The 25,465-nt window shown below is 36.1% G+C and overlaps 2 protein-coding genes and 1 non-coding gene across 6 annotated transcripts in view; 2 read left to right on the forward strand and 1 right to left on the reverse strand.

The window, feature by feature from the left end:
* The first annotated feature begins 538 nt into the window (after positions 1-538).
* On the forward strand, positions 539-24,680 carry Ntl (Neurotransmitter transporter-like). Of its 4 annotated transcripts, none has more exons than XM_073969354.1 (11): positions 539-645; positions 859-1,238; positions 16,698-16,829; positions 16,896-17,059; positions 17,122-17,183; positions 17,415-17,538; positions 17,612-17,945; positions 19,869-20,020; positions 20,086-20,214; positions 23,903-24,103; positions 24,211-24,680. In XM_073969354.1, the coding sequence occupies exons 2-11, from the start codon at positions 989-991 to the stop codon at positions 24,526-24,528; spliced, it is 1,866 nt and encodes a 621-aa protein (XP_073825455.1). In that variant the 5' UTR covers positions 539-645; positions 859-988; the 3' UTR covers positions 24,529-24,680. The 4 variants fall into 4 exon arrangements, with proteins under 4 accessions (XP_073825455.1, XP_073825454.1, XP_073825453.1 ...); XM_073969353.1 differs by having other exon boundaries at positions 541-687; XM_073969352.1 differs by having other exon boundaries at positions 541-664.
* On the forward strand, positions 16,415-16,625 carry TRNAY-GUA (transfer RNA tyrosine (anticodon GUA)). The gene is made up of 2 exons: positions 16,415-16,451; positions 16,590-16,625. It is a non-coding gene; the product is annotated as a tRNA-Tyr (tRNA).
* Positions 24,618-25,465, reverse strand: part of LOC141394633 (sodium- and chloride-dependent neutral and basic amino acid transporter B(0+)-like) — a 31,781-nt gene continuing 30,933 nt past the window's right edge. Inside the window, exon 9 of the mRNA XM_073969356.1 lies at positions 24,618-25,150. Within this exon, the coding sequence (XP_073825457.1) occupies positions 24,866-25,150 (285 nt within the window). The 3' untranslated portion in view covers positions 24,618-24,865. The remainder of the gene's footprint in view (positions 25,151-25,465) is intronic.

A 25,465-nucleotide genomic window follows, 5' to 3' on the forward strand; every position in this document is an offset into this window, starting at 1 on the left:
AGCAAAAACTGTCAACGTACCGCCCAATAATTAAAGCTAATTTGGGGTCGAAAAACTTCTGCGCCTAAAATTGTGGACAGGAAAGCAAGCTAAACATTCCATTTAAGTTCAGGATGTTTTATGGTTGGAGGGTATAACAAGTTTGCGCCGGCCGAACTTAACGATTTTTTACTTTATCTCGTCTTCCACTTGTTTACTCTATCGAAGCCTTGGCCGTCCAGTTTTGCGGGTAGCGCCATGCGGTCCGTATTTATACGCCTTTTTAGTGGGTCCATAATTGAAGAATTACTACTGCTGAATCAAATTGCTTACTTGGTTATTGTGTTAACTAGCCAGGCATTGGGATAGGGACTTACATAGCAAGGTCAGATCCAAACAGTATAAAACGTATTTCCGTGGAGATCGCACTTACGCAAGTCACGCCCTTGGTGGAAGTTCTTTTTCAACAATGATTTTTCTTCAAGCCTAAAGATGACATGTTCGTTACCTAGTAATGAACAATAGTCTCAAAATCTAAGAAAAGTTCATTACATTCAATTTAGTTGACGGCGAGATTTCAAGCGTATCGAATGTGGGAATAAAAATTTCTTAAAAAGAAAACAATATGGATTTAGATAAATTTTGCTAAAGGATAAACAAATTAATGCAAGGATACAAAAATAAAGTGCTAATAATAAAAAATATGCAGTAAAAGTTATCAAATTTTAAAAAATAAGGATAAATTGTTATTAATATCCACTTGATGAGATTCATTTAAAATCCTAAACAAAAAATAAAACAAATTATTTATTTCTTTCCCGGTACATTGGTACTTAAAGATGTGCCATTTGCTTAAATGATTTCGTTCGCTATTTTTAGATTCATATTTTTTGATTAACATTGTTGTGAGTGAATTCAAAAAAGAAACTAAACGAGAAGCCGCACAGGGAAATTAGACAGCATTTGTAAATTAGTCAACTGAAACGTCATCGTCGTCCGTGTTGGCAAGATGACGAACGTGAAACTACAACTGGATTATAACGATGCCATGCGAATGTCGTATTCGTCTTATGATGAAAAGCTTCATGTTGGTCAAAGTTCAATATCGCAAACATCGACGACAAATGTCAAATATGATCCCGATGAAAATCGTGGCAGATGGGCATCAAAAACCGAATTTATCCTATCATGCCTAGGATATGCTATTGGTTTAGGCAATGTCTGGCGTTTTCCCTATTTATGTTATCGCAGTGGCGGTGGTAAGTGTGACATAAGAAAAAAATTATTAAATTATTTTTTTTTAGTATTTTTTGTTAACCTATTTAAAATCGAAGAAAGATTTGAAAAAAAAAATTATAAAATAGTAGCATACAGTGATTTGTAGTAGCTCGTTTGAATTTGTTCGCAAGTATAAACAGGCCATTCATAAAGGTTCATTAGAAGTCAAGGACACAGGCTGAGACAGACCGATGTACGTACAACTTTAGAGTGGGAGATAGGCTTTATTGGTCCACGTTTTGGTATAGCTTTCACATTTGAGGTATTTTGACGTTTTTAGCTACATTTTCTATCCGAAATATTTTCTATTCTATAATTTGTCATTTAGGGTTACTAGTGGTCAAAAATCTTCTCCACCATATAATGTGGACATAGGCTCACATTTTGTTATAGCCCCCATATAATGGTACCGCCCGATTATCGGCATTTTAATCGAAAGTAATGATGAATGAAGTTAAGCCAATGGGGGAATACTCCAGACTTAAGCAATCATATGATTGAATCTTCAACTAAAACAAAACAAACAAAAAACAGCGAAGGCACGCGCAAAAGGGAATTTTTTAAATAAAATTCCAACAACATACTCACATACTGCTGATGTTATTTCAACTTAACAGAAATCGATGATTTCTTAGTTGAATCGTGCTGTCAGCTTGCAAATATTTTGTTCTGGTGTTTTTTTTTTTTTTTTTGGGAAAGCCGAAAAGAGAGCATCATTCTCATTAACATGAGAATACTCGATGCTTAAAGAGGTCAGGTGCTCACTAAAAAAAAGCCAATTGATAGTTCCCTTCGCCGGGATGAAATCATGATATTGGTAGCGATCAGTAAATTTTGCAAGCTGTCAGTGCGTTTTGTAAACATTACTCTCTGCAAAGAAAGTAATGATGAATGAAGTTAAGCCAATGGGGGAATACTCCCGACTTAAGCAATCATGTTTTTATCGACGTTCTTCCCTTAAGACAGACGAATGCGTACATCGTCTTTCGGTTGGATTACAGTCGATTAAGTGATATTTTCCATTGTAACAAGTATATGGAATTAACCTCTGAAGTATGGTGTCCTGTATCCCACTAGACCAAATATGATTTTGTTTGAAGCAAAATGCTCAAGAAGTTTATGAAAAATTTTTCATTATGGGAAAATACCCTGCGTACATCACTGAATCCTGTCCATGCTTTATATTTGTCATACACCATGTTTTTTATATATCGTTAGTTCTGTTATTTAAAAAATGGAATATCATTGTTTAGTAATACGATCGAGAATATCTTCCATAACAAATATGTATCTAAACAAGTAAAAATATCGTTTAATTTCGGCCGGGTCGAACATTTTATACCCTCCACCACGAAATATTCTGAATTAATATGGAATAAGTAGTTTGCTTTCTGTTACGAAAGTACCAATGCACAGTGATGGTACTTACATGGGAAGGTGTGACAAAAATACTTCTAAATGCTATATCGAACTGAAATTGTTATCAATGGATCATAGTGGCCTAAAAACACTCTACGTAAAACACTCTACGTAACTTCCCGTGGTTCCCATGAAAAGAATCATCTTGAATTTAAGTATTTTACTGTTACCAAGACATTGTTCAACCAAATTTGCTGTAATCCGGTACCAGGAGTTATTATTGCATTGTAAGCATCCCCACGAAAAATTGTCAGTATTGGTAAGTTGTTTGTGCGGAACCTTTTTTTTATAATAAAATAAAATGAATGTTATTTTAGGCATTAATAGGAAAAGTTCATTCATTCTCACTACAGGAAATCATTTTTGAGAAAAAATGTCAAAAAGTCATAACCCTAGTGTGCATACAAGCGAGTCATTAATGGGGTCTTTTGGTACCTTTTTCCCAAAAGCAGTTTTAATGTTCGCAAGAATATTTCACTATAGGCACTGGAATATATCAGAACTCTAAATCTTACCTGAAAGCCGAGAACCTGTAAAAATCAAAAACACGTTTTAGGGTTAATGCTGCACTTTATCTATGTTTACACCCAGAGATGTCCGATGTAGTCGATATTCGGACATAGTTCGAGGCTGTAAAAAGTAATACGATGTACAGCATTTGGACCAAATAGGTTTCTCCCTTGCAGGTTAAGTTGGTACCGGCTGGAGTTTTTTTTTTGAGATTTTGGGCCAGAAAACGCGCCGTCGTAACAGGGCCCTTAAGAAGAACCATCGGATGAGCCCTGCACTTTTTCCAAATTTTGTGTGGGAGGTACCTGAAGGACGAGACCGATATAGTCCATATTCCAACCTGATACATGAATAGATTAAATTATACGATGTGCAAAGTTTGCACCAACTCCCCGCGGGAGTTACCTTGCGAATTTGCTATTTTAGTTTGTGCCGTCAAGGTTGTTTGGAGCTTTTAGGCTATTATCTTTGGAAGTATGGACTTGCCCCCGAAAAAATTATACCGTCGTAAATTTCAAAACGATCCGATCCGATCCACTTTTTCCTAATTTTCCGAAGAAGTTGGCCGATAAGTCCATATTCGAACCCGATCTATGCCTGGAATTAATATTACCATATGCAAAGTTATGGCCAATTTGGTTACTCCCTTCGAGATTTCGAGAGTTATGGCATTTTACCGAAAATTTTTCAACTTTTGTGGGGAAGGTACCGAGAGGAAAGGACCGATATGGCCCATCTTCGAAATTACACTAAGTTTGGACAAAATATTATGAATGCTAAATTTTGGACCCGATCGGTTGCTTCGTTCGAGACTTATCGTGCGCACCAGCTAGTCAGACAGACGGACCGACGGACATTGCTCAATCGACTCCAAGTTGTCTGAAACAGTTTTGGGGCAAACATACTTGGGGTCTAAAACCATTATTTCGATGAGGCACATTTGTGGTCGTATCAAAGTCTATACACCCAGAGAAAAAATGACACCATACGTGGTCAAATTGAACATCCGTTGTCGATAGTGTAGCAACAACGTTTGTGCTCGAATTGACATTTTAAAGCTAAAGTTTGTAAAGGGTGTATCCAATCATTCGAAAATATTTAAACTTTAACAACTTATGATTAAAAATATATAAAATCAGCATCAGACAAACCCTCCACAATTAGAAATGGCTGTTTAGTTAATCCACCATTGTAATATTTTCTTATGACTGCATCAATTTGGCGTAGTTAATAATTTTTTGTCGATATACAAAGCTTTGCTGCGAAGTTTACCGTCTCCGAAATTAAACCTATTTTAAAGGTAGAAATTATTTGTTCAAATTCTTAATGTAAATTTTGAATGTTACCATACAGAGTCAAAATCTCCAAAAATATTTCACGTTGTGGCGATAGTACCAAAAGAAGAAAGTTTCCAAATCAAATTTCACTATGAGTCTCTGAACAAGCGCTATCTGTAACATATAATATCTTTAGCACCCCTTGTTTTTGATATATAGTTTAAGGCCATGTTTTACAAGCTTTGTCCAGATTTTCCTTATCCTTGGACATTAGAAAACTTTTATTGATGATTTTTCGTTATTAATTCGCCCAGAATATGTTATGTACTCGATTTAAACAGTTCTTGCTATATTTGTGGTGAATATATATTTGAGTAATATTGGAAACTTGAATCGGACTTTGTGGAATTACGTAGACTACTAAGACTTGGATAAAAAAGCGTATAAAAAATGAAATTGAGAAAGTTGTGTGCTTAGGTTTGCCTCGTGCTGCTATCACAAATTACTGCTGGCTGCTTTTATTTGCTGTGCTTAAAGCTTTTCACCTTATATAGTGTCAGTGGTGAACATATTAATTATTCATCACACTCGAAATGTTTATTAGGTGAGTTTTTTGGCGACAATATGTAGTAACCAAATGTATTCAATAACAACCAAATGTATTGCATAACTTTCAGTTTGCAGTACAGGAAATATGTACGTTGCATTTTTTATGTATACCCTGGAGACGAATACATGTTGAATACATTAAGCTGAGGGAGGAAAAGTAACTAGTTTCGCTGTAGGCCTCTAGTGGACATCTTACTATCGATTTCTTAGCATTTTGCATTCAGATTATTTTCCAAATTATTGATTATTATTGGCGGACTATGCTACGTAAGCCCTTGGTACATAATCAGCATGGCATTCTTACTTAAAGGCCTTGGTACATAAGCGTCTGGTCTTCTTGCTAAAGTCATTTCTTGTACGAGAATAAAAGGGAAAGGGCAACTTAGTTCCGACCGTTCCTTAAGCTGGGTGCACATTGTCAGTTTTGAATGACAGCGTTGCTCAAATAATCGGTTGCTTGCTAGTTTGGCCGTTCATTTTTGTCATTCATAATGCAATGTTGGACGGTTGGACAGTTATCGATAATTGCGAAAAATCGTCATTCAAAAATGACAATGTGTACTGCACTTTATTGTTTAACCAGAAATGACGTAAGCCACCCTATAATTGCACTATGACCTTATAGTTTGTTGAGTGTTTACTGCAACAACACGTCATTACTTCACCACTGTGTGTGTCCTCGTTTGTGTGACTGACTGCTTATAGCTAAAGTGTTGAAAAGCTTTGGAAACAGTTGCATACATTCGGTATACCCGCTTGTGCAAGCATATAAACTAGTCACATAACAAATTCGATTAGAATCGCTAAAGTATTTGTTCAAATTACTTGTGCATGAATTAATAATATTTTCGTTACTAAGAAGTTGTATCTAATATTGGGTTATATTTCAAAATACCAGTTTCCAACTGCTTTAACCTAGCAAAGCCGAGGACTTGGTTCCTCTTTCGTTTCAAGTGAGCACTGTCACCTGCGGAACTGCCTTTAATACCCGTTAAAGGTAGTGCGCTAACATGTACGCGCGTTCACCCATAAGTACGATAAAACTTAGGTTGGACGTCGAGTTAGTAACCCACCTCTATAAAAAGGCATTCTACTATGAAAAAAAGAAAAACAAAGAAAAAAATGCATAAATCTCTAAAGTTGACGATCCTGGCAAACGTTTTAAGGGCATTTATTTGCGAATCTGCACCTGGTGGGTGCATTTGTTGGATGCACTTGGTCAGTACAAAGCTAATATTATGGACAGGGCGTGCGATGGAATCAGGCAGGCATATGATCACAAACGGTTACGCACAGAATTATAGCTGTCATGAAACGAAACACGAACTAAGTGTTGACTTTATGGTAAATCGGAGACTTAAAAACCCGGAGCTCCTAGAGAGAGCAATTGACCGCTGCTCTGGCATGACTATCAGACTGTTCTAGGTGATTTTAATGCTAAAATTGGAATTAAAAATATATATGTCCGATCTATTCGAAGAACGAAAAAAAGATAAGAAAGTTGAAAAGTCCAAAAATCGAAGTCGACTTTTGTTTATAGAGAAAATTTAAGAGTCGACTTTCAATTTTCATCCCCACGATTTTTTATATAACAAGTTTTGAAATGGCACCCTCTGTTGACAACAATATATATCAAAAACCGCTAAAATCGGTCAAAAATCGATTTAAGCTAATTTTCATCACAATCGAAAGATCAATAAATCATTTTTTAGATAAAGGTAACAATTGGAAAATCGAAAAGTTGGTTTTTGACTTCAGATCCCTATGCCTAGATCGAACATAGATTGGGGCCATTTCTTTGTAGCAGCCGAGGTACGCACTAGTCTTAATGATGACGCAAATGTGCGATCTAACATAGGACGGAAACTGGATGCCGAGAAACTCTGCAGATGGTATAAGCCTACTCCACTCAACTGACCCACATGCTGCAGACGGCACACAGTGTTGCCGCGTGGACAAAAATCAAAAAAATTAATGTTAACTTTTACATATGTTTATGTTTCTTACAGTAAACACATCCGATACAAGGAATCTGAAAGAATTTTGTCGATATGTGCATCCATAATGATATATATAGCTCTTTAAATATGAAAAATATTTCCCAGGTAATCTAAGGTGATAATCATATGAAATATAGACGACATTTAAAATAACATTTTCTGAAAAATTTGTTGATAATACTAAAAGTTTTAGATGGGGATTTGATGAGCGGGTTATAAATACAACGTTTTAGTTCAAAAAGTTGACATTAACTGCACATGGGCAATGTACCGTTATCAAGAATTAAAAATTTAAATTTGATGAAAAATATAAATTCTTAATATTTCGTAGAGCTGGGCCCTATTCCACGAAACAACTTATCAACTTTTCATTTTGCACTTATCAATATTTTTGACAATTCTCAAAGCTAAGTGTTCCACAGAACCATTATTTTTGATAAGTGATAAGTTGCTAATTATAAAGAGAGTTTGCTTACTTTCCAAAAAAATTTTGCTCTTTTTTTGATTTCTGTTCCACAAACGTTATTTCTGCTAAGTGAAAAGTTGTAAATGCAAAGCGTATTTTGCTAAGATTTTGCAAAAAAATTTGCTCTTTCGTTCCACAGAAAACTCTGCATTTTGATTTTGCAGATCAAATTTTGATAAGTTTGCCTTAAATTTGCGAGGTAAACGTTCTTTTTGCCAATGTACATAGTTAAAGCGAGATTTTGTTCGGAAATAGTGAAAACACGGTTATGACAAGAAATTGTAAAGATATTTTCGAACTTCTACCCTCTGAATCAACCATCCTACAACTCACTATCCGAAATTCCACCCTACGAACAACCCCATTCCGAACTTCCACCCTGCGAACAACCTCACAAATCGATGTTTATCGATTTTACATTTAGACTAAACTCTATTTGAGAGACTATTTTTATTTACTACTATACCCTCCACCATAATATGGAGGGTATATTAGGTTTGTCATTTCATTTGTAACTCATCGAAATAATCATTTGCGACCCTGTAAGCTATATACATATATTTTTGATCAGCGTAAAATTCTAAGTTGATTTAACCACATCCGTCCGTCAGTCTGTTGTAATCACGCTATTTTCCGAACGATTTGAGATAGGAGGATGAAATGCTGTTCACACGTGACTTAAATCAAGTTGGAAGTTGAGCTCATCTTTTATTATAGCCCCCATATACCGCCCAATTTCAGCTACTTTGGGGCTATTAGCTACATTTCCAGGCCGAATTAGGTATAATTCAGTCAATCACCAAGAAACGTCTCCACAAAAAATTATGGATATAGGTCTACGTTTTTTTATAGCCCCCATATAGCAGTACCGTCCGATTTCAGCTATTTTAAGGTTTTTAGATACATTTCTAGAACGAATTAGTTATAATTTGGCAAGTAACTTCTCCACTTTGTGGAGAAAGAAAACTAATTACTCTATGCCGAACATAACGCTTTTTACTTGTTTTATTTCGCTTGATTTTATTGTATTTTATTTTAGTTGTATTTCCCTTCATTTTATTTTAGATTATTTTATTTCACTTAATTTTATTTTGTTTTATTTTACTTTATTTTTTAACTTTATTTTATTTCAATTTACTTTACTTTATTTCACTTAATTTTATTTTATTTCACTTCATTTTATATTGTTTTATTTTTATTTTTTTTTATTTTATTTTATTTCATTTTATTTTTATTTTATTTTACTTCATTTGATTTATTTTGATCTTATTTTAATTTATTTCATTTAATTATTATTTAATCTTTATTAAAATTATTTTATTTTTATTGCATATTAATTTATTTTATTTTATTTTATTTTATTTTATTTTATTTTATTTTATTTTATTTTATTTTATTTTATTTTATTTTATTTTATTTTATTTTATTTTATTTTATTTTACTTTATTTTATTTTGTTTTATTTTATATTATTTTATTTCATTTCAGTTTAATTTAATTTATTAAATTTTATTAAATTTTATTTTATTTTATTTCATTTTATTTTATTTTATTTTATTTTATTTTATTTTATTTTATTTTATTTACTTTTAATAATATCAGTTTCTTTTCATTTTTTCGCTCGTCTCAATTGTACATGTCTTATTTATTATTGCCAAGTAAAAAATAATGCAAAGATGATAAAACGTTCTGTGGAACAAATATCATTCACACTTTGCAAGAGAACTGAGAGACTTACCAATATGGCGGAAAAATTGAGCAAGAGAGCACAACAACTGTGCTAAAAGAACAGTGATAGGCAAATTTGCTAAGTGCAAGGGAAATTGAAAAGTAATTTTGTGGAACAAAAAAAGGTTATCACTTTTCAAAATAACTACTTTTTGATAAGTGCAAAATGAAAAGCGACAAGTTGTTTCGAGGAATAGGGCCCTGATCTTTTGATTGCCACCTATTTCCACCTTGGCTCCTGTTTTCCATTAATTGGACATCTCTTCCAAATCAAAATGTGTAAAAACATTCTGCCCATTCCTGCAACCTTCTGAGATATATCGGTTCAGATTTTATATTGCCCCCATATATATCTTTTCCCGATTTTGTTACAACTCGTTCAATTTTGATCAAATTCAAATTTAGTATGTGTTATTTCCTTGGGCCCCTGAGTAGTTTCACCGATTTTAATAAAAATCGGTTCATTTTTGTCCACATTTGTATGGAAGCGGCAACACTGTGCGGCACCCTTGTCCCGATAAGTGGAAGCGAAGTGGAAAAGAATAGCCCACTCTCTTCAAATTGCAGCAAAATCTATACTTTGGCGCCTAAAAATCCATGGTACGATCAGGAGTGTTGTTAGGCTACTGAAGAGAAGAACGCGGCATGCAGGGCAACCCTTCAGTCAGTAGCAACTCGAAGCGCCAAGGAAAAATATCGGGAGTCTTCTTATATCTCGAAGGAGAGGAGAGCGTATTTTCGGAAGAAAAAAAAGAGCAGGAAAAGTGAACGTTAGAAATTCGAGATGTTTAAGAGAATGAAGTCCAAAAATCTTACCAGAGTGTAAAACACCTGGCTGGAATTATTGCGTAGGCATATTCTCCTGAAAAGATGATGAAGGGTTCCTGGTAACTGATACAGATAGCATAGTGAGGATCTGGAAGAAGCATCTCATTCAAGCATCGGAAATGGGTGACGATAAAGATACCCCAGAACCAATACCAAACGACGGCATTGAGTGTTTGCCACCTTGCCAATGTGAGGTCAAGACTGCAGTTAATCGACTGAATAGCAATAAAACAGCAAGAGCTTATGGGCTGCATGTCGAACTGTTCAAGACTGGTGGCGCCATACTGATAAGGAGTATGTATCAGTTGGTTAGCAAAGATTGCCTAGAGAGTGCATACCCAACGAGTGGAACCTCCATCTGTCCCGTGCACAAGAAAGGAGACAAGTCGGTCTGTGCCAACTACAGAGGCATAAATCACCTACTCACCGCATATAAAGTACAGTCGGTTGTATTGTGTGAACAGAATACACCTGTGGTAGATGGAATTATCGGGTCATACTAATGCAGTTTTAGAGCTGATAAATCTACAATAGACCAAATATTCACTCTACGCCAAAGCGTAGAGAAGGAGAACAAGTGGGAAAAGCGTTAAGTTCGGTCGGGCCGAACTTTTTATACCCTCCACCACAAATTTCAGCCATTTCGGTGGATTAATGTGGCCACAACCTTCAAAATACCGAAAATCGGAAGTTACCGTTCTATGGGGGCTATATGATGGCGCGGACGTATACCTACAAATTTCTGGGGGGGGGGGGGGAGTTTTATATCCCCAACGAAGACTAAATACCCAATTTCAGCCATCTCGGTGTGATAATGAGGCCAAAACCAGGGTTTCGGAGTCGGAGTCTACGAGTCGGAGTCGAGCAATTTTGCTGGAGTCGGAGTCGGAGTCTGAGTCGAAAAAAATAACTCGACTCCGACTCCGGGCAAAATTTTTTTCTACGTTATAGATATATAACCTTAAATTTGGAACAAGAACATTTCTTTAAAATGATTATTTATTTTAAAAGAAAGGTATAAGAAAATATATATGCAATAATATATCATACTAAATAAAGGACAATTCACAGGATATTTACTATCCTCTAAAGTGTAGTCTATTCATCCCTATTTTGTTGATCCAACTGATTCTTAACATTTTTAAACAATAGTAAAGTTCTATCAATCGAATTAAGATTGGACCTTTAACCTCTTTCGTCAGAAGTCTTACTGGTCTTCTCACAAAGGTCTATTGGTATTCTCATCTTGTTATACCCTCCACCATAGTATGGAGGGTATATTAAGTTTGTTTTTCCGTTTGTAACGCATTGAAATACTCATTTGCGACCCTATAAAGTATATATATTCTTGATCAGTGTAAAATTCTAAGTCGATCTGAGCACGTCCGTCCGTCCGTCCGTCTGTGGTAATCACTCTAGCATCCACAAAAATGGAGATAGGACGCTGAAATTTTGGGAAAATGCGTCTTTTGTTTGCAGGCAGGTCAAGTTCGATGATGGGCTATATCGGTCCACGTTTTGGTATAGCCCCCATATAACGGTACCTCCCGATTTACGGTATTTTGACGTTTTTAGCTATATTTTCCGACCGATTTGGCTATAATTTGACATATAGGGTTCTTAAGTGTCAAAAAACATATATAACAAAACTTGTGGACATAGGTCCACGTTTTGGTATAGCCCCCATATAACGGTACCCCCCGATTTACGGTATTTTGACGGTTTTAGCTACATTTTTTGACAGACTTAGCTATATTTTGACATTTAGGGTTCTTAAGTGTCAATAAACTTATATAACAAAATTTGTGGACATAGGTCCACGTTTTCGTATAGCCCCCATATAACGGTAGCCCTCGATTTACGGTATTTTGACGTTTTTAGCTACATTTTCAGACCGATGTAGCTATAATTTGATATTTAGGGTTCCTAAGTGCCAATTAACTTATATAACAAAAGTTGTGGACATAGGTCCACGTTTTGGTATAGCCCCCATATAACGGTACCCCCCGATTTACGGTATTTTGATGGTTTTAGCTACATTTTCAGACCGATGTAGCTATAATTTGATATTTAGGGTTCCTAAGTGCCAATAAACTTATATAACAAAAGTTGTGGACATAGGTCCACGTTTTGGTATAGCCCCCATATAACGGTACCCCCCGATTTACGGTATTTTGACGGTTTTAGCTACATTTTCAAACCGATTTAGCTATAATTTGACATTGTGGGTTCTTAAGTATCAATAAACTTATATAAAAAAAGTTGTGGACATAGGTCCACGTTTTGGTATAGCCCCCATATAACGGTACCCCCCGATTTACGGTATTTTGACGTTTTTAGCTACATTTTCAGACCGATGAAGCTATAATTTGACATTTAGGGTTCTTAAATGTCAATAAACTTATATAACTAGTGGACATAGGTCCATGTTTTGGAATAGCCCCCATATAACGTTACCGCCCGATTTCAGGTATTTTGAGAATTTTACCAACAAGTTTTAACCGAATTATCTGTAATTTGAACATTTGACATTTGAAATTCTTAGTGGTCACCACACCTCTCCACCAAAAATTGTCAAGAAAGCCCCCATATAACGGTACCTCCCGATTTTCAGTAATTTGATGATTTTAGCTACAATATTAAACCGAAATAGCAGTAATTTGACATTTGAAGTTCCTAGTAGTCACAACACCTCTCCATCAAAAATTGTCAACATAGGTCCATGTTCGGATATAGCTCCCATGTAACGGTACCTCCCAATTTTCAGTAATTTGGCCACAATTTTAGCCACAATTTTTAACAGAACTAACTGTAATTTGACATATGAAGGTTGTAGTGGTCACCACACATCTGCATCAACAATTTTCAACATAGCCCCAATATAACAATACTTCCCGATTTTCGGTACTTTGAGGATTTTACTTAAAATGTTTAACCGAACGTAGGTCCATGTTTTTATATAGCCCCAAAACAAACCTCCCGATTTTCCGTACCTTAGCTTTATTTTTTGGACGAACTTTCTGTAATTTGAAATTTAAAAGTCAACAAAAATTCTGCAACAAAAATTGTTCATTTAAGTTCATATTTTCGTATAGCCCAGATACCTCCGAACTAGCTGTTAATGACATTTGAAGTTCCCACGTTATGTACCGATTTTCGATATTTTGAGGATTCTAGCTAAATTTTTTAGCCGAATTAGGAGTTATTTGACATAAAAGGCTCCCATCAAAAACTGTCAACATAGGCCCATGTTTTATTATAACCCCTATATAACAGTACCTCCTAATTTCTAGCCCACCAAAAATTGTCAACAGTTAGATATAGGCACCATAAAAAGGGCCTCCCGAATGAAGCATTTTATGTACATTATCTGACATTTTAACGTACTCACTTAAACTTGAGGACAGGAATGAATATTTTATGGTGGAGGGTATGTAAAGTTCGGCCCGGCCGAACTTAATGCTTTTTTACTTGTTGTAGTATATTTTCATGCACGAAATCTCATCGTTTGCTAATTTTTCAGTTCCAGAAAACATCCATCTGCCTACGTGCTGAGTGGTGTACACAATATATATCAAATATCCACTCCACACCAAAGTTCAAAATGTGAGCGCTGAATTTTAGTTTAAGGGGTGATCCCTATTTATAAATTTCAGAAAAAGGTAGAAAGTATAAATAGCATAGAATATGTGGTCAAATTTTCGATCGATCGGAACAATATTGCCTCAGTATGAGCGTTAGATGGGAACAATTTATTTTATTTTGTATGCAGCATATAAACCTTGTTTTTCTCGAAATCGGCCACAAAAATATATGACAATTGGTTTATTAGTTTTCGAGATAGAGTTGGCACCGCAAAATGCTTTAATGAAAACTAATTTTCGTAGACGACCTCAAACGTTCGTAATATTTTTCTCTTTCAGATGAAAAAAAAAAAATCTGCCAAAAAGTTACGTAGTTTTCTCGGGAAAAAATCATGAAAAATGGCTTTTATTGAGCTTTACAACTGGTCTCCTATTAAGGCTAAGCACACTAAATCGTAAATTGCTTATAGTTTTTATTGCATGTAGTCTTTACGATTTGTATTGCCCCATCATTTTCAAATATTTTGAAGGCTTAAAGATTTTCTCACGCGAAGGAATTCCGTCCAGAATATACTCGTGCAAAAAAATGAAAACCGACAAAAACTTTGTAACTTTGCTATTTTTCAATGTAAGATTCGGCAGAAACAGTATTGATATGTTCGAATGTATTCGAAAAAATGCCCTTTCTAATGAATAAGTAAGGAAAAACTAACACATTATCCTATATAGGCCAAAATATAGGAAAAAGTTAAAAATTTGTGCACATTTTATTCATTTTTAGTGGTATAGGAATTCACTCTCGGAGTCGACCCGGAGTCTGAGTCGGAGTCGGAGTCGTGAAAAAAACTCGCCTGGAGTCGGAGTCGAGTCAAAAATACCTCGACTCCGAAACTCTGGTCAAAACCTTCAAAATACCAAAAATCGGGAGATATCGTCCTATGGGGGCTATATCAAAACGTGGACCTATATAAACATTTTATGGTAGAAATGTTTCTTAGCCTCTGGAAACACAAAATACAAAGTTGCAACCGATTCTGTTGTCAAATGGGACATTCAAAATATATTAAAATGACGCGTACTTTATATGGGGCGTTATATGGGGGCTATACCATAACGTGGACCTATATAAACCAACTTTTGTAGGAATGTTTTTTGGCCCCTGGAGACACAAAATACTAAATTACAACCAATTCGGTGGTAAAATGGGACAAATATTTTAAAAATTCCTTAAAACGACGACGCGTCACGCGTCATTTTGTAGGGGGGATATACGAAAGCGTGGACCTACATAGCCCACTTTTAATACCAAAAGTCCTACGTACAAATAATAGATTTTCCAAAATTTCATCCACCTACGTCAATCTGTTAGGACGCTAGAGTGATTTCCACAGACGGACAGACAGACAGACGGACGGACGGACGGACATGGCTATATCGATGTAGAATTGCACGCTGATCAAGAATATATATAGTTTGTGTGGTCTACAATTATTATTTCGAGTAGTTACAAACGTAGTGACAAACTTAATATACCCTCATCCTATTGTGGAGGGTATAAAAAAAAAACAGATCGTTGCATACCATCTATTCGTCGACTATAAGGCCGCTTTCGAAAACCCAAGAATGTTTGGCATTCCCGCAAAATTAATTCGAATATCCAAAATAACATTAACTGACACAAGGCTCTCCGAGCCTATTAAAACCAAACGAGGTTTCACACAAGGTGACACTCAGTCGAGTTATCTTTTTAAGATATTGCGGGAAAATGTCTTACGTGATGCAAATGTGCATAAAAAGAAGTTAACAGTGTTAAGTTCGACAGGGCCGAACTTTTTATACCCTTCGCCAAAAAATATTCTGAACTAAAATGGAATAATTAGTTTTCCTTCCTGTCCACAAATTTAAGTGGAGTGACCACTGGGAATCTCATTGGTACTTTAGTCAAAAAATTTACTTAAAATCATGAAAGTACCGAAAATCGGGAGGCATCATTATATGGCGGCTATGCCGAAACATGGACCTACGTTGACAAAATTTTAGCGGAGAAATTTCGTGAATGCAGGGAACCCCAAATGGCAAACTACAGCTAGTTCGGTTAAAAGTAGTAGCTTAAATCCTCAAAATACTGAAAATCGGGAAGTACGAAAATTGTGAAAATCGGATCAGATTTCGGTATAGCTATATAGAGCCTAAAATACCTTCAATCCTATCCTATCGGAGCTATACCAAAATCCGATCAGATTTTCACAATTTTTTGTAGGATTCGTTTTTTAGCCACAACAATGAACTGGTAAAAACTTTTCATCGATTGGATCATAAAAGTGTGGTTTAGGGAATTTTCGTGAAAATGCACCTTTGGCCCCATACAAATTACTATGGAAACAAAGATACCTCTGGTGGCACGGGTTAACGTTAAGCGATCGCCATAAAAGTTCGTATATAAGGTTTTTGGATCAAATGAAAAAAAAAAATTAGGGGGTAGGCGTTTCAAGAAAAAACTTTGTCGTTTTTTGGGCCGCCCTAATATATACTTTGTAGGATTGCAAGTGTTTATTTCAATGCGTTACAAATTAAAAACAAACTTTACATGCCCTCCATACAGTGGTGGAGGTTATAAAAATGTTGAAAACTTTTAGTACATTTAACTAGTAACTGCATGACATGGGGCACTTTCTATACGAATTCATATTGGTGCATGTGCAACATAACATTGTCATTTGTTCAGCTGTGCATATTGCCTTCGATAGCTCAGTTGGTAGAGCGGTGGACTGTAGCGTTTAATGTTCAGATGTATAGTTTCGTGGAGTGTTGGTTCCAAGCAATTAGCGTTCTTCGCGAACAATACACGACGTCGACGTAATTACGCATTGGCTTTCGCTTCTACTATACACTACTTAGGGATCAACGAGGATATCCATAGGTCGCTGGTTCAAATCCGGCTCGAAGGAAGTTGTTACTTTTTGTTCTTTAATTTTGTCTATCATTTTCAAATCTAATTACATATCTTTTCTTATTTTCAGGTGCTTTCTTAATTCCCTACCTCTTAATGCTATTCCTCTGCGGCATTCCATTGTTCTTTATGGAAATAATAATGGGACAATTTTCTAGTCTGGGTTGTATTGGCATATTTCGTTTGACACCATTGTTTAAAGGTAAGAAGAATATGGGTAGAAATTGTTTCAAAATTGTGTAAACTTTTACAAGTGTATTTTTTGAAGGTGCTGGTTTTGCCATTGTTTTGGTCAATGTTATTTGTACAACATATTATTCCGTTATTATAACATATCCTTTAATGTTCCTCAAACATATATTTTCGTCGAAGCTACCCTGGGAAACATGTCAAAACGCATGGAACACAAATCATTGTGTTGAGGTGACAGATGTAAGTTGTAAATGTAAAAAAAATATTATAAGTTGGATAAGTAATGTTGTACCTACTTACAGATGGCAAAGTATAATTTCACAACACGAGGAGAATTTAAAACGCCAGCAGATGAATTTTTTCAGTAAGTAGAAAACAGAAAAGTTGTATTCTACCCCTTACGTCACAATATATACATACATCGCCCATGCACCCATCATAACCCATATCATATACAAATAATACTCAGGACCGTCTGACTTTTTGCCATTTAGTAAAATATATAAAATCTGCTATACAGATATGACCCATCTCACCTACTATATCTAAACTTATTCATTGTTATTCATCTTGCTTTTTATTTTTTTCCTTAAAGCTTAGAAATTTTGAAAATATCGAGTGGCATCAATGAAATCGGTTCTATTCAGTGGTCTTTATTTGCTGGCCTGGTTTTATCATGGATTATGGTTTACGTTTGCATTATCAAAGGTATTGAATCGGTAAGATTTATAAAAAAGCTCAAATTATTTTAAAATTTTTGTCATTTCTATCTCCTTCTTTTCTCGCCCGCAGGTTGGAAAAGTTGTCTATTTCACTGCCACATTCCCTTTCGTTATTTTGTTCATTTTATTTGTGCGGGGTGTCACACTGCCCGGTGCCATAAAAGGCATTTTATTTTACATTAAACCAGAGTGGTCACGTCTGTTGGACTTGAAGGTGTGGGCTGATGCTGCTATACAAATTTTCTTTTCTCTGGGTCCTGGTTGGGGTGGCATTGTCAATATGGCTAGTTTTAATCATTTTCGCAATAATGCAAAACGTGATGCCATATTCATACCGATTATAAATTGTTCTACAAGTATTTTTGCTGGATTTGTGGTGTTTTCGGTATTGGGATTTTTATCACGTGAGTTGATTTTAATAATTTGTGTAATAACTTTTTTTTATACCCTCCACCATAGTATGGAGGGTATATTAAGTTTGTCATTCCGTTTGTAACACATCGAACTAATCATTTGCGACCCTATAAAGTATATATATTCTTGATCAGGATAAAATTCTAAGACGATCTAGCCATGTCCGTCTGTCCGTCTGTTGTAATCACTCTAGCGTCCGCAATAATTGAGATAGAGTGCTGAAATTTTGCACCCGAAGGTCTTTTTTCCATAGGCAGGTCAAGTTCGAAGATGGGCTATATCGGCCCACTCTTTGGTATAGCCCCCATATAACGGTACCTCCGGATTTGTGGTATTTTGACGTTCTTCGCCACATTTGCAGACCGAATTTGCTATAATTTGGCACTTAGGGTTCCTAGTGATCAGCAAACTTATATCCCAAAGGATATGGGCATAGGTCCATGTTTTGGTATAGTCCCCATATAACGGTACCTCCCGATTTTCGATATTTTGAGAATTTTAGCCGCAATTTTTAAACGAACTACCTCCAATTTAACATTTGAGGTTCTCAGTGGTCAGAAAAGATCTCCACGAAACATCGTCAACATAGGTCCATGTTTTGTTATAGCCCCCATATATCGGTACCTCCCGATTTTCGGTATTTTGAGCATTTTAGTCACAATTTTTAACCGAACTAGCTGTAATTTGCCATTTGAAGTTCTCAGTGGTCATGAAACATCTCCACCAAACATCGTCAACATAGGCCCATGTTTTGGTATAGCCCCCATATAACGGTACCTCCCGATTTTCGGTATTTTGAGCATTTTAGTTACAATTTTTAACCGAACTAGCTGTAATTTGCCATTTGAAGTTCTCAGTGGTCATGAAACATCTCCACCAAACATCGTCAACATAGGTCCATGTTTTGGTATAGCCCCCATATAACGGTATCTCCCGATTTTCGGTATTTTGAGAATTCTAGCTGCAATTTTTAACCGAACTAGCTGTAATGATCGGTATTTTGAGAATTTTAGCTACAATTTTGTCTATTCAAAAATAATCGTTAATATAGGTCCATGTTTTGGTATATCCCCCCATTTAACTGTACCACCCGATTTTCGGGAATTTTCAGTGGTCACGAAATTTCTTCACTAAAGTTCGTCAACATGGATCCATTTTTGAGGGTGTACATTGTTTTGATGAAACTACCCTCAATTTGACTCTTGAAGTTCCCTGCAGCTATAAAACTTTTCCGCCAAAAATTTTAAAGATAGGTTGACTCTTTGATATAGCCCCGTATGTGGTACCTTTCACCTCGTTGAACACATTTTTTTAGATTAGATTAGATAACACTGTGCAACAAAATGGAGGTGAAAGTCTGGGGCACGGAAAATTCCTCTTGGGGAAGAAATATCTTGGTGAGTATATTATGAACCCCGAAGGACAGATCACGCGTTATGGGGTGATGAATTTTTTGTTAGAGACCCTGTGGGCCATCAGGAATTAGCGTTATATCTTTGTTCACTGTTGCTTAAGTGCTCTACAAAAACAACAAACAAAGATATAATGCTAATTCATGATGGCTTACAGGTTCTCTGCAAAAACTTCACCACGCCATAACGCTGAAGTTCGACTCACGGCGCATCTGTCCTTCGGGGTTTTAAATATACACACACCAAGGGCTTTCATCTCAAAAAGGAATTATCTCTGGCCCAACATTTGTGTTTACAGTGTAATTTAAGCAATAGTGGGAGGCAGTAGGAGTCTATACATTGTCGAAAAGTTGTTCCACCTAAAATTGTAAAAGGACCCTAATTATTCCATTTTAATTAAGACTATTTTATGGTGGAGGGTATAAAAAGTTCGGCCCTGCCGAACTTAACGACTTTTTACTTGTTTTATTTCAGAATAATGTTTCCTTCAATTCTTTGCAGATCAAACAGGTATTCCAGTGGCAGATGTTGCCACATCTGGTCCAGGCTTAGCATTTATAATTTATCCCCAGGCAATAGCAATGCTGCCATTTTCAAAAATTTGGGCTGTCTTATTTTTTTGCATGTTATTCCTTTTGGGTTTAGATACTGTGGTAAGTTTATAGTTCCCGTGGATTAATTTGCTGTTTAATGAACTTCTACTTATTCACTTTTTTAGTTCGTACAAATTGAGGCCATTATATCATCGGTATTGGATGAAATACCCAAGATTAGACCATATAAATATGCTGTTACCTTCCTCTCGTGTCTTCTAATGTTCTTAATCGCAATATTATTTGTAACAAATGTAAGTAGGAATCTAAAGTCAATCGAGAAGAAGAGTATACACTGAGCTTATATGTATATTAGAGTGGTTTTAAAAAATGGATGTCGGATTTTTTAGGCGGCATCTACCTTAAGTGTTTAGTTTAGTAGGGGGCCTCAAAGTTTCCATAGTAATTTGTATGGGGGCCAAAGGAGAATTTTCACGAAAATGCTCTAAAGGCCACATTTATTGTCCAATCGATGATAATTTTTTTCCAGTTCATTGCCGTGGCTAGAAAACGAATCCTACAAAAATGTATGAAAATCGGGTAAGATTTTGATATTGCTCCAATAGTATATTTTTGCTCAATTTTAAGTAATTTGTGCCCTATAATATATCCTTATATTATTAACCACCCTATCGCTGCGGAAAATTTTAGAAAAAAATTGAAATTTTTCTTTCGAGAAACTCGAATGGCCGAAACATAAAAACAAATCGACAGCGCGATTCCTGTGCAGGTAGAAAAATACTAATCTATATAAATAACAAGTAAAAAGTCGTTAAGTTCGGCCGGGCCGAACTTTTTATACCCTCCACCATAAAATAGTCTTAATTAAAATGGAATAACTTTTCGACAATGGATAGAATACTACTGCCTCCCACTTTTGCTTAAATTACACTGTGAATACAAATGTTGGGGCTGGGATAATTCCTGTTCGAAATGAAAGCCCTTGGTGTGTGTATATTAAAAACACCGAAGGACAGATGCGCCGTGAGTCGAACTTCCGCGTTATGGCGTGATGAAGTTTTTGCAAGAGACCCTATAAGCCATCATGAATTAGCATTATATCTTTATTTGTTGTTTTTGTAGAGCACTTAACAAAGATATAACGCTAATTCCTGATGGCCCACAGGGTCTCTAACAAAAATTTCATCACGCCATAACGCGGAAATTCGACTCACGGCGGATCTGTCCTTCGGGGTTCATAATATACTCACCAAGGCCTTTCTTCCCCAAGAGGAATTTTCCGTGCCCCAGACTTTCACCTCCATGTCAACCTTTCTTTAAATTTTTTTGCGGAAAGTTTTATAGCTTCAGGGAACTTCAAGAGTCAAATTGAGGGTAGTTTCATCAAAACAATATAGACCCTCAAAAATGGACCCATGTTGACGAATTTTAGTGAAGAAATTTCGTGACCACTGAAAATTCCCGAAAATCGGGAGGTACAGTTATATGGGGGGATATACCAAAACATGGACCTATATTAACGATTATTTTTGAATAGACAAAATTGTAGCTAAAGTTCTCAAAATACAGATCATTACAGCTAGTTCGGTTAAAAATTGCAGCTAAAATTCTCAAACTACCGAAAATCGGGAGATACCGTTATATGGGGGCTATACCAAAACATGGACCTACGTTGACGATGTTTCGTTGGAGATGTTTTATGACCACTGAGAACTTCAAATGTCAAATTACAGCTATTTCGTTTAAAAACTGTAGCTAAAATTCTCAAAATACCGAAAATCGGGAGGTACAGTTATATGGGGGCTATACCAAAACATGTACCTATGTTGATGATGTTTGGTGGAGATATTTCATGACCACTGAGAACCTCAAATGGCAAATTACAGCTATTTCGGTTAAAAATTGAAGCTAAAATACTCAAAACACCGAAAATCGGGAGGTACGGTTATAAGGGGGCCATTCCAAAACATGGACCTATGTTGACAATGTTTAGTGGAGATATTTCATGATCACTGAGAACCTCAAATGTCAAATTGCAGATAGTTCGGTTACAAATTGTGGCTAAAGTTCTCAAAATACCGAAAATCGGGAGGTACCGTTATATGGGGGCTATACCAAAACATGGACCTATGTCGACGATGTTTGGTGGAGATATTTCATGACCACTGAAAACCTCAAATGTCAATTTACAGCTAGTTCGGGTAAAAATTGTGGCTAAAATCCTCAAAATACCGAAAATCGGGAGATACCGTTATATGGGGACTATACCAAAACATGGACCTATGCCCATATCCTTTGGGATATACGTTTGTTGATCACTAGGAACCATATGTGCCAAATTATAGCTAATTCGGTCTGCAAATGTGGCGAAGAACGTCAAAATACCTCAAATCCGGAGGTACCATTATATGGGGGCTATACCAAAGAGTGGACCGATATAGCCCATCTTCGAACTTGACCTGCCTATAGAAAAAAGACCCTCGAGTGCAAAATTTCAGCACTCTATCTCAATTATTGCGGACGCTAGAGTGATTACAACAGACGGACAGACGGACAGACAGACGGACATGGCTAGATCGTCTTAGAATTTTATCCTGATCAAGAATATATATACTTTATAGGGTCGCAAATCTTCGAACTTGACCTGCCTATAGAAAAAAGACCCTCGAGTGCAAAATTTCAGCACTCTATCTCAATTATTGCGGACGCTACAGTGATTACAACAGACGGACAGACAGACGGACATAGCTAGATCGTCTTAGAATTTTATCATGATCAAGAATATATATACTTTATAGGGTCGCAAATGATTAGTTCGATGTGTTACAAACGGAATGACAAACTTAATATACCCTCCATACTATGGTGGAAGGTATAACAAGTAAAAAGTCGTTAAGTTCGGCCAGACCGAATTTTTTATACCCTCCACCAAAAATAGTCTTAATTAAAATGGAATAATTAGTGTCCTTTCACAATTTTAGGTGTACAAATTTTTCGACCATGGATTGATACTTCAATTGCCTAAATTATCTTATCTAAAAAGGGTGTTCAGCCAGGTGAAAGGTACCACCTACGGGCTATATCAAAGTGTCGAGTTATCTTTATAATTTTTGGTGGAAAAGTTTTATAACTGCACTACAATAAAGTAGTAGTCCGAGTCTATGTGTGCTCCTCGGAACGAACGTACATCCAACACGCTCGATGAATCTCTCCCATCTATCATGCTTAAATCTGGTGCTGCTAACTACCATGTTTTTTGCCGCAGCAAAGACTATCAGCTTCATTCCGTTGTCAGATGTTTCACTGTGGAGACTAAATTTCCTGACTGTTGGGCCAAAGATGTTCTCCTCTTCAATTTTGGCATTAAAATCGCCTAGAATAATTTTAATGTCATGGGCAGGACAACGGTCGTATGTTTCTTCTAAGCGCTCATAGAATATATCTTTGGTCTATTCGTCTTTGTCTTCGGTTGGAGCATGAGCGCAGATAAAGCTAATGTTGAAAAATTTTGCATTTATCCGTATTGTAGTATGGCAGAAATGTCGGCATTGTACTTTTCAAGTACTGTCAATGCGTAAACTGCACCTTCTCTATAAAGAGTGCGAACATTCCAGGTGCAGGTTCGTAGATCATTGGCTTAAAACGTTTGCGGGGGTCGTCAAATTTAGAGGTGTTTGTTTTTCCTTTCTTTCGTTTTTTCATAATAGACCGCTTTTTTTCTAGGGGAGGGTTATTAACCCGACGCCCAAACCTAACTTTTTAATGTTCTTATAGGTGAACACGCGGCACATGTTAGCTCACTACCTTTAGCGGGTGTTAAAGGTAGCTCCCCATGTGACACCACGGGGATGTCAGTGTCCACTTGATAGATCCTGGGCATTGCCATGTTAACGCCGGTCAGGACCGTTCCTTGGTATCTTTCATCCCCTACGTTATCCTTGTATCCAAAATTGGTAATTGAAAAATATTCATTTCTTCTAGGGCGGCATGTACATCTTACAGCTGTTAGATTGGTATTCAGCCTCAATATCCGTTATATTGATTTGCATACTTGAGGTGATAATGGCAGCGTGGATCTATGGCATTGATAATTTTCTGGATGATATTTATTTTATGATTGGCAAGAAGCCGGAGAAAATATGGAGCTATTGTTGGAAATATGTGACGCCATCTATATTGGTGGTAAGTTCAGACCAAAATTATTACAATAACTTCCAAAAGTGATGATTTTATGTTAAATTTACTTCATATTTAAATTACTTATATTTCTATTTTATATTTCTCTTCAGTTCATTTTCTTTACCAGCATTATATTCAATCGTCCAGTTCGCTATAACGATAAAGTCTATCCGGATTGGGCTGTGGCATTGGGCTGGTGCAGCTGTGCCATATCGATTTTGTGCATTCCACTGTATATGTTCTGGACTTTGTGTCATGGTAAAGGTAGCCTGAAAGAAAATTTCATCACTTCATTGAAGGCGAAATTTTGGTTACCAGGTCAAGAGGATTATCGTGTGGCCTATGGCGAATTTAAGACAGCCAGGAAACTAATGGATGAGTTGAGTAGTCGCAATTTCGAGAAAGTGGAAATGCTAAGAAAATCATAGGGCAACCCTCACACATAATGATGGAGAATACCACACAAATAGTTAAGAATATTACATAGAAATTTAAAAAAAATTTAAAATAAAATATCTTAGAAAATATACGCATAATCTCAAGAAAAACATATTTAATAAAATGATTATTAATAATTTTACATATATTTATTAAAAAAAAAAACAATCTCGTTTTGTTGTAACTATTTATCTAAAACAAAAGGAAATATTTACATTTGGATTTGTTCGATTCGATGGTTTGTTCTATCACATTTTTATGTTTTTGTTTTTCTTTTTTTGGTATTTGTACATTCTCTTAGCATGAAGTACATTCTGGCCGAGGAGATTATAACACCTCATCGCCGGTCACCTCATTCAATTGATGTGTGATTTCCATATTACCCATTGCTTCTTCATAGCGTTGACGATCTTCAGCCTTTGTGGGATACCAATCTGTTGGACGACAGCAACGTTGAAAGCGTGTCTTAAACGAACCCAAACTTTGAAGCATTGAATGAGCAGCGTAGCCGGGTATGAAAAGCCATGGCAGGAACATGAATATGAAACCCAATATGGCTATAACAACATTAGACAGCATGTGTTCATAGAAGGCAACAATAATGCCGAGTAGCTGGAAAGAAATGAAAAAGAAATATTTTTTAAATGTTTTGAGATTAATTTTTTTTGAAAGACAGTCGATAGTGCGGTTCTGTATTTAGTTTACGATCGAATTACTCGTCGGAGACCCTAAAAAGTACGTGTACATACATACTCTTTATCAGCATAAAATTCTTAGTCCGACTGTCTGTACGTCCGTTGAAATCAAGGTATAGCTCGTGTCTCCGGTATTTTGTGTCTCCAGAGGCCAAAAAACATTCCTACCAAAGTTGGTTTATATAGGTCCACGTTTTGGACCTTTCTACCATAAAATGTTTATAAAGGTCCA

Source organism: Musca autumnalis, unplaced genomic scaffold, assembly GCF_047663935.1.
Source record: "Musca autumnalis isolate F117 unplaced genomic scaffold, ASM4766393v1 scaffold_2, whole genome shotgun sequence".
NCBI lineage: Eukaryota > Metazoa > Arthropoda > Insecta > Diptera > Muscidae > Musca > Musca autumnalis.

Excerpts from the sequence above, each read along its gene's own strand:
- Ntl (XM_073969354.1), top strand. The coding sequence starts at position 989 with ATGACGAACGTGAAACTACAACTGGATTATAACGATGCCATGCGAATG. Across the intron at positions 16,830-16,895 it reads TTTGACACCATTGTTTAAAG|GTGCTGGTTTTGCCATTGTT; the intron begins GTAAGAAGAATA and ends TATTTTTTGAAG. Across the intron at positions 20,021-20,085 it reads TTTTGGGTTTAGATACTGTG|TTCGTACAAATTGAGGCCAT; the intron begins GTAAGTTTATAG and ends TCACTTTTTTAG.